The sequence below is a fragment of the Esox lucius genome, chromosome 1 (genome assembly GCF_011004845.1).
Source record: "Esox lucius isolate fEsoLuc1 chromosome 1, fEsoLuc1.pri, whole genome shotgun sequence".
In the NCBI taxonomy this organism is placed as follows: domain Eukaryota; kingdom Metazoa; phylum Chordata; class Actinopteri; order Esociformes; family Esocidae; genus Esox; species Esox lucius.
The window spans coordinates 30,979,693-30,992,085 of NC_047569.1; the positions used below are offsets into that span (position 1 = coordinate 30,979,693).

Below are 12,393 nucleotides of genomic sequence, written 5' to 3' on the forward strand. Positions count from 1 at the left end.
GTGCAGGGGCTAAATGACAGGGGTGCAGGGGTTAAATGACAGGGGTGCATGGGTTAAATGACAGGGGTGCAGGGGCTAAATGACAGGGGTGCAGGGGCTAAATGACAGAGGTGCAGGTGCTAAATGACAGGGGTGCATGGGTTAAATGACAGGGGTGCATGGGTTAAATGACAGGGGTGCAGGGGCTAAATGACAGGGGTGCATGGGTTAAATGACAGGGGTGCATGGGTTAAATGACAGGGGTGCAGGGGCTAAATGACAGGGGTGCATGGGTTAAATGACAGGGGTGCATGGGCTAAATGACAGGGGTGCATGGGTTAAATGACAGGGGTGCATGGGTTAAATGACAGAGGTGCAGGGGCTAAATGACAGGGGTGCATGGGTTAAATGACAGGGGTGCATGGGTTAAATGACAGGGGTGCAGGGGCTAAATGACAGGGGTGCAGGGGCTAAATGACAGAGGTGCAGGGGCTAAATGACAGGGGTGCATGGGTTAAATGACAGGGGTGCATGGGTTAAATGACAGGGGTGCAGGGGCTAAATGACAGGGGTGCAGGGGCTAAATGACAGGGGTGCAGGGGCTAAATGACAGAGGTGCAGGGGCTAAATGACAGGGGTGCATGGGTTAAATGACAGAGGTGCAGGGGCTAAATGACAGGGGTGCAGGGGCTAAATGACAGGGGTGCAGGGGCTAAATGACAGGGGTGCAGGGGCTAAATGACAGGGGTGCAGGGGCTAAATGACAGGGGTGCAGGGGCTAAATGACAGGGGTGCTGGGGCTAAATGACAGGGCAGCAGGGGCTAAATGACAGGGGTGCAGGGGCTAAATGACAGGGGTGCAGGGGCTAAATGACAGGGGTGCAGGGGCTAAATGACAGGGGTGCTGGGGCTAAATGACAGGGCAGCAGGGGTTAAATGACAGGGGTGCAGGGGTTAAATGACAGGGGTGCAGGGGCTAAATGACAGGTGTGCAGGGGCTAAATGACAGGGGTGCAGGGGCTAAATGACAAGGGTGCATGGGTTAAATGACGATTGCACGATAGGCACTGGTTCTAGTTAACAGACGAAGATGTTAACGGAGAACGTTAACGGCCGTTAGTGTTTCATAAAATGGGGGATGGTAAGAGAGGGCTTACTCTCAAAGGCTCCCCATGGACCAGCGCCAGGCCCTTGTCTGTCAGAGAATGGAGGGCCTGCACGCCACGGTTCTGGGCCCCCCTCCTCCTCATCGCTGTAGGGGTCACTGTCTGGAAGTGGGGCCAGGCTCAGAGGGAGTCCCTCTGGGATGGGGGGAGGAGGTCGCACACCAAAGGCACGCTCGGACCGAGGGTCTGGGAGGGTCCGTAATGGGGGTCTCTGAGGAGCGTCGGGTGGGCCATACTGGTCCTCGTCGTAGTAGCGCTCAGGGCTGGAGTGAGGAGGCGCAGGATGACGATTCATTATCAAATGATAGAGATACGCTGTACGGTATTTCAGGGATACCCTGCATGTTTCCTGTCTGCCTATAGAGGATCTATGTGACCTAAGTGTGGTGATACATTACTTGTATCCCGAGGGTGGTCTGTAGGGCCGTTCTGGGACGGTGTAGGAGCTGGGGGTCCTGCCTCTGAAACCAGACCTGCTGCCGGCCCCTGCTGGGGTGTAGTCATCATAGTCAGGCCTTGGGGGGACAGGGTCGGAGAAGGAGTCCGGTCCATAGGGCCCGTGGTACCCCCCTCCGCCTCCCCTCCCGGGTCCAGGATCGGATCCGTAACGCTCCAGGCCCACGTTACACAGAGTCGCAAACTCCTCTGACAGAAGGGGATGCACACACAAAACAGACGAAGGAAGTTAGACAACGGGCTGGAGCCCCCCCCCCCCCCGAGTGCATGTAAAAGCCCAACCACCCAGCAGTACCTGAGCCTCTGGTGGGACAAAGGGCACACTGCAAACCCCAGGCCTCCCCGTAGAGGCAACAGCAAAACGTGTAGGTGGCCCGGAGTCTCAGCAGGGGGCTTTGACATACCAGGTCATCCGTGACATGCTCCCAGCAGAACGACAGCTCATCATCTGGAGACGAGGGGAGGGGGGACGGGGGGGGGGAGATGACAGGGGAAGGTGAGTTGAAGAGGGACCGATAACGGAGTGCTGTTGTAGGCCAGTAGTGAAGGATGACATTTGAGGGGATAGTGACGGAGGACGGATGAAGGGATAGTGACAGAGGACGGATGACGGGATAGTGACGGAGGACGGATGAGGGGATAGTGATGGAGGACTGATAAGGGGACAGTAACGGAGGACGGATGAGGGGTTAGTGACGGAGGACGGATGACGGGATAGTGACGGAGGACAGATGAGGGGATAGTGACGGAGGACAGATGAGGGGACAGTAACGGAGGACGGATGAGGGGATAGTGACGGAGGACTGATGAGGGGATAGTGACGGAGGACGGATGAGGGGATAGTGACGGAGGACGGATGAGGGGATAGTGACGGAGGACTGATGAGGGGATAGTGACGGAGGACTGATGAGGGGATAGTGACGGAGGACGGATGAGGGGATAGTGACGGAGGACGGATGAGGGGATAGTGACGGAGGACTGATGAGGGGATAGTGACGGAGGACGGATGAGGGGATAGTGACGGAGGACGGGATAGTGACGGAGGACGGATGAGGGGACAGTGACGGAGGACTGATGAGGGGATAGTGACAGAGGACGGATGAGGGGATAGTGATGGAGGAAGGATGAGGGGATAGTGATGGAGGACTGATGAGGGGACAGTAACGGAGGACGGATGACGGGATAGTGACGGAGGACGGGATAGTGACAGAGGACGGATGAGGGGATAGTGACGGAGGACGGATGAGGGGATAATGACGGAGGACGGATGAGGGGATAATGACGGAGGACGGATGAGGGGATAGTGATGGAGGACGGATGAGGGGATAGTGACGGAGGACGGATGACGGGAAAGTGACGGAGGACAGATGACGGGGTAGTGACGGAGGACAGATGAGGGGACAGTAACGGAGGACGGATGAGGGGATAGTGATGGAGGAATGATGAGGGGACAGTAACGGAGGACGGATGACGGGATAGTGACGGAGGACGGGATAGTGACGGAAGACGGATGAGGGGACAGTAACGGAGGACGGATGAGGGGATAGTGACGGAGGACAGATGAGGGGACAGTAACGGAGGACGGATGAGGGGATAGTGACGGAGGACTGATGAGGGGATAGTGACGGAGGACGGATGAGGGGATAGTGACGGAGGACGGATGAGGGGATAGTGACGGAGGACGGGATAGTGACGGAGGACGGATGAGGGGACAGTGACGGAGGACTGATGAGGGGATAGTGACAGAGGACGGATGACGGGATAGTGATGGAGGAAGGATGAGGGGATAGTGATGAAGGACTGATGAGGGGACAGTAACGGAGGACGGATGACGGGATAGTGACGGAGGACGGATGAGGGGATAGTGACGGAGGACGGATGAGGGGATAATGACGGAGGACTGATGAGGGGATAGTGATGGAGGACGGATGAGGGGATAGTGACAGAGGACGGATGACGGGAAAGTGACGGAGGACAGATGACGGGATAGTGACGGAGGACAGATGAGGGGACAGTAACGGAGGACGGATGAGGGGATAGTGATGGAGGAATGATGAGGGGACAGTAACGGAGGACGGATGACGGGATAGTGACGGAGGACGGGATAGTGACGGAAGACGGATGAGGGGACAGTAACGGAGGACGGATGAGGGGACAGTAACGGAGGACGGATGAGGGGACAGTAACGGAGGACGGATGAGGGGACAGTAACGGAGGACGGATGAGGGGATAGTGATGGAGGACTGATGAGGGGACAGTAACGGAGGACGGATGACGGGATAGTGACGGAGGACGGATGAGGGGATAGTGGCAGAGGACGGATGACGGGATAGTGACGGAGGACGGATGAGGGGACAGTGACGGAGGACTGTGTCAGTCTTCATCCTTACCCCCGATGCCAACGGTGGAGTTGACGCAGCTGCGCTGAGTGTCATCCAACACAAGAGGGGGCTCACACTTGCAGTAGTATGAGCCCAACACGTTCACGCAGACACCGCCGGGACACCTGTCCTCCACCGAATCACACTCGTTAAAATCTGCCAGAGAGGAGAGAGAGAAACGCGCAAGCGCGCCCGTCCGCGTGAGTTAAAGGGAGCCAAGAGTGGGTCAGAACAGGGCGACGTCACAAAGGAAACGGCGCGGCACCAACCGACACACTCCAGGAGCTCAGTGTCATGGTAGTAGCCGATGTGGCAGTAGCAGGAGTAGCCGGGGATGTTGTTAACACACACGCCTCTCTTACACATCTCTGGGTGGAACAGCTTACACTCGTCCACGTCTGAAGAACAAACACCAACAACACTGCATTATTCACACGGACACATCGTGCGCGCGTGCGTGCGTGTTTGTGTGTAATCGTGTAGCGCGCGTGTTTGTGTCTGTAACAGTTGTTACCTCGGTAACTAAATGCTCCTGGCCCAGTCACATATCCATGGCCGCTGGGACACAACGCCTGGTAATCGGCTGGACGGGAACAACCGTAAGAGAAATATATGTCAGCCGTGACAGGACTTATCTTTCCGTCCTGCTTGTCATTGACAACCAGGTGTGCTAGATTAGGAAAAACCGACAGGACCTAAGGTCTCCAGCCCTGCTCTTGTAATAGACATACCGGCAACCAGGAAGGAAATGCTAATTTTTTGGAAAATTTTCACTGAGCTTTTACATGGAACTGAACTGGGAGGGATGTCAACAAGATCTTTTCGAGCCATGCTGGCCTGAAAAGTGGAAAGGTTTTCACACAGCCTAAAGTGTGATGCAACAATGATTCCATATCATTGTCATAGTGCAGTATCTTTTATTTACTCAATGGTTTTTCTTTGTTTTGACGGTATATATTAACTAGAGACACATTCACTGTAGCACCAGATATACCAGTCACGTTAGTGTTTAACACCGGTCCCTACCTGTGCCTACCCGAGGGCATGGGTCATACTGGCAGGCCAAACCCCAGCCCTGACCCACAGTGCAGCAGCACTCCTGCCAGGTGACGTTGCGCGCCAGCACACTGCACGACCTTTGCTCCGCCATGTTGTAATAGCACTCCCGCAACTCGCCCGGGCGCGCCAGGGGCAGCTGAGACACCTGGGGCACACCGGGACGACGCTGGGGGCCGGAGTGAGAGGGCCCGCCAGGAAACAGGGGACGAGCTGGAACACAGGCAGGAGGGGCTGTGAATGCATTGCTGCCATCTTAAACCACACAAGGTCGTTGTAGTGTTCCCTCATCAGCAGCAGAGGGCAGCAACACCAAGCTGTTTGAATGGCTCCCTGTCTTGGTTCATTATTTACAATAATGAGGTTATCAGTTACAATTGCTTCATCAATTAGAATATATCCATTAGAGTATATCAATTACAATTAATTAGCTTATCAAATTTAATTAATTAGCTTTTCCCTATTAATGATCTGGATGGAATTATGTGATCATTCATGAACAAACAGGAAGTCCCAGCCAGTTGACTACTTCAAAGTGGTGAAAGCTCTCAGTGCTACTGCCCGTACCAGATTTTGACCACAAGCAGTGTCTACTTAAGAGTGTCCAGATGCTGTAATTCTAAAAGTGCACAGTATTCATGGAACACTTGACTGAGGCCCGCTGAGGAATGGAATACCTGGCTGACACTGTCCTGATCGCGTGTCAAACTCCTCCCCCTCCCGTGGGCACTCGCAAGTGAAGGAACCATCTGCGTTTTCACAGCGCGCTGTTCCACAAACATCCTGCATAGTCACACACTCGTCTTCATCTGGAGAAAGAGGAAGGTGGGGTGGACGAAAAGCTAGGTTCGTGCAGATCAAGCAAAGACCAAAGGCCCGTCGATGGGCTCTCGGACGGCAGTGTTGGTACTGTCCTCCCCAGTCGCTGTGAAGACATACCTACACACGCCTTCCCATCACTGGTGGCTGTGTAGCCCTGGTCACACACGCACTGGTATGTTCCAATGAGGTTCTGGCAGAAGGCGTTCTCCCCGCACACTGTCATGTTGGCACACTCATTGATATCTGTTTGCACATTCATAGAGGGAAGAGAAGAAGAGAGACATGAACAGTAATGTCTCTGTCACTGTTAGAGTAGGATACACTTGTTTACATGTTACACAAGAGACTAATAAAATTAGTTTGTACTTTGACACATTTAACGTTGTGAGCCCAGGCTGGTCCAGAGGTCTTCCTCAGGTTCACTGCCGCAGCGTGGTTTTGAATCCGACAAACTGATCTTTCAGCAAAAACTCCCATACAAATCCTCTCTTTTAAACATTTCATGTACGTTCTATGCCAGGAAAGGTAGTTATCCTGAACTAATGATCACCATTAAAATACACCCCAAAAGTATTTCTAATAAAACAAATGGGCAAGAGTTGACTGAAAACCAGTAGAGTCTATCACAATGGCCACAACCAAAGCCGGTAATCTCCATCTTCCTTATTGCTTAAGATATTTGCAAGCATGACAAGAAACTGTATGAATGTAGTTACCTTACTATTTCTCCAGTTGTCATTTGTTTTAAGTCAGACCCACTAACCACCACCCTTCATTATTAACATTAGTAAATGTCGTTGTCCTATACACATTTGATTGAAAATACTTTAGAATTCCATCAATTCCCATTGTTCCTGAGTAGTACCAGCTTCGGTTATATAGTGTTTGTGTACACCAATCACTGGCTCCTGCTTGTGTCACAGATGTGTCTCTTGGCAAGGAAGGGCCAATGGCACATTTTACACTTTACGCATCTGTGCACTGAAAACCTCCAGCCCGACACATCAATCAAACCCAGCAGCCATGACGACTATCCCCTTAAGCCCCACCCTCAGCCTGGATTCTACAACTGTGGCCAACCTGCCAACCATACCTACACATACCAGCATGGCTAAAGTGGACGATGTCATAGTGAGAACGGCATCCGATCTCGACTGAGCTCCTCTGAAGCTCTCAGTAGCGTACAATCAGACGATTTAAATGAAGTTTGAAGGGATAGAACTGACCGACACACTCTCCGTTAGGGGTGACCCTGTAGCCTGGCTCACAGGACGTGAAACAGCGGTAGGAACCGATGGTGTTCGCACAGCGCTGCGACACACAAACTGCTCCCTTGGAGTCCACACACTCATCCACATCTGAGAGGGAGATGGGGGAGAACATCACTCACACAAGTTCCATAGGGGTTTTGCTATAAGCACACATTTAAATGGTCAGGGACAGAACGTAGGCGTTCGGTTACCCAGACACGCCGTCTTCTCTGGGTTGGTGGTAAAGCCCACTTGACACTTGCACTGGTAGGAGCCCTCCGTGTTGATACAGCGGCCATCCGGACACAGCCCCTGGCCGAACCGGGCGCACTCATCCACATCTGATGACAAAACACCGTCACATCACAGACGATCAACTCCGTGTGCCAATCGGAGCAATCCTTTAAGACACCCTCATGATAATGCACTATTTCATTTGAAGTCTTTCGCTATGAGAGTCAGTGAGCTATTTGTGAATTAGCACACAAGATATTAGTTGTTGGATGTTTCTGTGTGTAAAAGATCTATGTGTGTGTGTGTGTTTGTGGTTTGTATCATTGGAAGGTTTTTACTGTTACAAGGTTATATATCTCTTATAAAGAATGAATTGATAATGTGTTGATTTTAGTTTAAACTCTTATGATCATACATAGGACAGGTGTGTGTTTGAGATGTGTGTGTCTGTTGGAGGTGTGTGTGTGTCTGCTTAGGTGTGTGTGTCTGTTTGAGGTGTGTGTGTCTGCTTGAGGGATGGTGTTCATGGGCATCTGTTTGAGGTGTTGTTTGTCTGTTTGAGGTGTGTGTGTGTCAGTTTGTTTGAGGTGTGTGTGTGTCTGTTTGTGGATTGTATGTGTCTGTTTGAGGTGTGTGTATGTGTCTGTTTGAGGTATGCGTGTGTGTAAGTGTGAGGTGTATGTGTCTGTTTGAGGTGTGTGTGTGTGTGTTTGAGGTATGTGTGTGTGTCTGTTTGAGGTACGTGTGTGTGTGTCTCTGTTTGAGGTGCGTGTGTGTGTGTGTGTCTCTATTTGAGGTGTGTGTGTGTGTGTCTGTTTGAGGTGCGTGTGTGAGTGTTTGAGGTGCGTGTGTGTTTCTGTGTGTGTGTATGTGTGTGTGTGTGTAGGATGGTGTTGAGGCCTCACCAAGGCAGGAGCTGCCGTTGCTGCTGGTGGTGTAACCTTGTGAACACACACACTGGTACGAGCCCACGGTGTTCACACACTCTCCCTTGGGGAAGCAGAAGTCCCCTTCCAGACACTCGTTGATGTCTGTGGAGACGCGGGACAACCGTGTGACAGTACAATAAAACAACGGTCAGACCATAAACAACCGGTTGGCGTAACGACCTGGAAATCACACGGCTGACAGCCGAGCCGGCATGATTCCATGTATTCATCAAATCAACATCTTCATCCTCATCAGTACTGACCTCTACATTGGCGCCCGTGACCGCCGGTCCTGAAGCCCGGTTTGCAGTCACAGCGGTAGGATCCATCCGTGTTCACACACAGCCGGTCCGTACCACAGGTGTCAGGGACCTGGCATTCATCCACATCTTAGGAGGGGATCGGGGGTTGGTCAGTGCGGCAGAAGTGGTGTTTGCTCGCTCACATACACACACTCCATTTTCATGTGTAGGGTCTTAACGGTCAAATCCACGACTACATAACTATTTTGGGTGTTTCTTCTTTTCAGTCTTCCTACATATTTGTGTGTAAGTATTTCAGGCATAATAAATCACCGTAGCAGTATTTGTGATATTTTGCACCTTGAACCAAGGTGGTTTATTGACACTGTCTTATCTAAAATGTATTGTTTTGTAGCAATTATTGTGGCCTTTGAGTTTTGCCGTTTGCTTGATCACACTAGTTGTGGGAAGATATGGTTATTTGTCTTCTATAGAGCCATTACCAACAATATTCCTATCAACCATGAAATAACAGGATAACCAGGTTGAATAATTGTATTTGTCTGTCAGGAGGCCTGTTCCCACCCTTGAAGGTAGGCTTTTCAAAATTGAACTACTTTTTAAAGATTCTCAGGAACTTGTTAGCTAGCTAGTCTTTTTCAGATTATGAAACAATGGCAACCTTTGTTGATTCCTCAACACAAGAAGAGTTGGACAAAGCTGTGAACCAGGAAATGTAGATGGCACTCATATTGTGGAGAGGGACAGGGAGCGGGGAAAGCAGAGGAGAAAACAGTGCTGAAAGAAGGAGTGACAGGGAGAGATGAGGAGAACAGTGTTTTCTGACTGAAGGAGAACGACAGGGAGAAGGTATATGAGAAACGTGCTGGCTGACTGAAGGAGAACGACAGGGAGAAGGTATAGGAGAAGAGTGCTGGCTGACTGAAGGAGGACAGGGAGGGTATAGGAGAACAGTGCTGGCTGACTGAAGGAGAACGACAGGGAGGGTATAGGAGAACAGTGCTGGCTGACTGAAGGAGAACGACAGGGAGGGTATAGGAGAACAGTGCTGGCTGACTGAAGGAGAACGACAGGGAGGGTATAGGAGAACAGTGCTGGCTGACTGAAGGAGAACGACAGGGAGGGTATAGGAGAACAGTGCTGGCTGACTGAAGGAGAACGACAGGGAGGGTATAGGAGAACAGGAGTCTATCCTCTTTAAAACGTTTGGGAAGTGCAAAATTCATCCCTGGTATGGTGAATGTCTGGTTAGAAACATCTGCTGTCACATTCTTAAGAGTTCAATATTGACTCATCAATGTCTTTAAAACGGTGTTTCCTCATTAGAAAGAAATGTGACATGTTTACAGGATCACCCTTGGCTGAAAAGGAGCAGTGGCATTCCTTCTCGGTGAGAGCTTTAAAACAGCGCGAAGACGGATGGTGTGGCCGTGGACAAGGGGACTGCTTGAAAGCAGATGTGGATCAGTGGATCGGGTTTCTCGGAGCCCTCTGATTTGAGTGAGTCTCTAGGACAGAGGAGATGATTGGAACCAAATAGGCAGTTGAAAGTTAGGGGGTTTTCCGGCCACCTGCCAGTGGACACATTCGTGGGCCACACGGCATCATGCCCTCGTCAGCTCATCCTGACAGAGAGCTATGGGGGGGGAGTTGCCAGTTTACAGATCTACCTGACTGAATACAAGGGAAACATTACAGTGAATGTCTTCACTTGACAATATAACACTGGGCACGTCCACTGACTAATGTGTGTGATTCAAAACGATACAACGCAATAGACTGACTGACAGCTAAATCTTACCTGAGCATACGCCATTCTGCAGGCTGTGGCCAACTTTGCAGGCAATGCATTTATAGGAGCCGACAGAATTCACACACTGCTGTCCCGGACACTGTGAGGGCTCTTCACATTCATTAATGTCTAAAAGGAAGAAAGGAGGTTAGAATTAAATAAAATGCAGCATCAATACAGGTGCTTATAGTGTCACCAATACAGGTCATACAGTCTTATCAAAACAGGTCATACAGTCATATCAATACAGTTCCTACAGTCTTGTCAAAACTAGATTGTTAACTATATTGCCTTATATATTTCAATGAGAGTTTTTATTTTTTTAAATAAAATCTGAGTTAGCATTATATCCTGCTGCTAGAAGAAAGGTAATGAAGCCTCAAATGGCCATCACTACCTATCAATACAGGTCATACAGTCTTACCAATACAGGTCCTACAGTCTTACCAATACAGGTCCTACAGCCTTATCAATACAGGTCCTACAGTCTTATCAATACAGGTCATACAGTCGTACCAATACAGGTCATACAGTCTTACCAATACCGGTCATACAGTCTTACCAATGCAGGTCCTACAGTCTTACCAATACAGGTCATACAGTCTTACCAATACAGGTCCTACAGTCTTATCAATACAGGTCCTACAGTCTTATCAATACCGGTCATACAGTCTTACCAATACCGGTCATACAGTCTTACCAATACAGGTCCTACAGTCTTACCAATACAGGTCCTACAGCCTTATCAATACAGGTCCTACAGTCTTATCAATACCGGTCATACAGTCTTACCAATACCGGTCATACAGTCTTACCAATGCAGGTCCTACAGTCTTACCAATACAGGTCATACAGTCTTACCAATACAGGTCCTACAGTCTTACCAATACAGTCTTATCAATACAGGTCATACAGTCTTACCAATACAGGTCATACAGTCTTACCAATACAGGTCATACAGTCTTACCAATACAGGTCCTACAGTCTTATCAATACAGGTCATACAGTCGTACCAATACAGGTCATACAGTCTTATCAATACAGGTCATACAGTCTTACCAATGCAGGTCCTACAGTCTTACCAATACAGGTCATATTGTCTTACCAATACCGGTCATACAGTCTTACCAATGCAGGTCCTACAGTCTTATCAATACAGGTCCTACAGTCTTATCAATACAGGTCATACAGTCGTACCAATACAGGTCATACAGTCTTATCAATACAGGTCCTACAGCCTTATCAATACAGGTCCTACAGTCTTACCAATACAGGTCATACAGTCTTATCAATACAGGTCATACAGTCTTACCAATGCAGGTCCTACAGTCTTACCAATACAGGTCATATTGTCTTACCAATACCGGTCATACAGTCTTACCAATGCAGGTCCTACAGTCTTACCAATGCAGGTCCTACAGTCTTACCAATACAGGTCATACAGTCTTACCAATACAGGTCCTACAGTCTTATCAATACAGGTCATATTGTCTTACCAATACAGGTCCTACAGTCTTACAAATACAGGTCATACAGTCTTACCAATGCAGGTCCTACAGTCTTATCAATACAGTCTTATCAATACAGTCTTATCAATACAGGTCATACAGTCTTACCAATACAGGTCATACAGTCTTACCAATACAGGTCCTACAGTCTTATCAATACAGGTCCTACAGTCTTATCAATACAGGTCCTACAGTCTTATCAATACAGGTCATACAGTCGTACCAATACAGGTCATACAGTCGTACCAATACAGGTCATACAGTCTTATCAATACAGGTCCTACAGTCTTATTAATACAGGTCCTACAGTCTTATCAATACAGGTCCTACAGTCTTATCAATACAGGTCATACAGTCGTACCAATACAGGTCATACAGTCTTACCAATGCAGGTCCTACAGTCTTACCAATACAGGTCATACAGTCTTACCAATACAGGTCATACAGTCTTACCAATACAGGTCATACAGTCTTATCAATACAGGTCCTACAGTCTTACCAATACAGGTCATACAGTCTTACCAATGCAGGTCCTATAGTCTTACCAATACAGGTCA

At 49.4% G+C, this 12,393-nt stretch overlaps 1 protein-coding gene across 3 annotated transcripts in view; it reads right to left on the bottom strand.

Annotated features, from left to right (window-relative positions):
- The window catches only part of LOC105023073 (latent-transforming growth factor beta-binding protein 4), a 56,462-nt gene that overhangs the window by 3,231 nt on the left and 40,838 nt on the right, over positions 1 to 12,393 (bottom strand). For all 3 annotated transcript variants that reach the window (XM_029119190.2, XM_013134314.4, XM_013134315.4), the window contains 14 exons: positions 10,338 to 10,457; positions 8,537 to 8,662; positions 8,250 to 8,375; positions 7,323 to 7,451; positions 7,087 to 7,218; positions 5,978 to 6,103; positions 5,716 to 5,847; positions 5,009 to 5,251; positions 4,497 to 4,565; positions 4,252 to 4,380; positions 3,992 to 4,138; positions 1,897 to 2,049; positions 1,544 to 1,790; positions 1,137 to 1,408 (listed from right to left, as the gene is read on the bottom strand). In XM_029119190.2, coding sequence (XP_028975023.2) covers positions 1,137 to 1,408; positions 1,544 to 1,790; positions 1,897 to 2,049; positions 3,992 to 4,138; positions 4,252 to 4,380; positions 4,497 to 4,565; positions 5,009 to 5,251; positions 5,716 to 5,847; positions 5,978 to 6,103; positions 7,087 to 7,218; positions 7,323 to 7,451; positions 8,250 to 8,375; positions 8,537 to 8,662; positions 10,338 to 10,457 — 2,151 coding nt within the window. The remainder of the gene's footprint in view (positions 1 to 1,136; positions 1,409 to 1,543; positions 1,791 to 1,896; positions 2,050 to 3,991; positions 4,139 to 4,251; positions 4,381 to 4,496; positions 4,566 to 5,008; positions 5,252 to 5,715; positions 5,848 to 5,977; positions 6,104 to 7,086; positions 7,219 to 7,322; positions 7,452 to 8,249; positions 8,376 to 8,536; positions 8,663 to 10,337; positions 10,458 to 12,393) is intronic.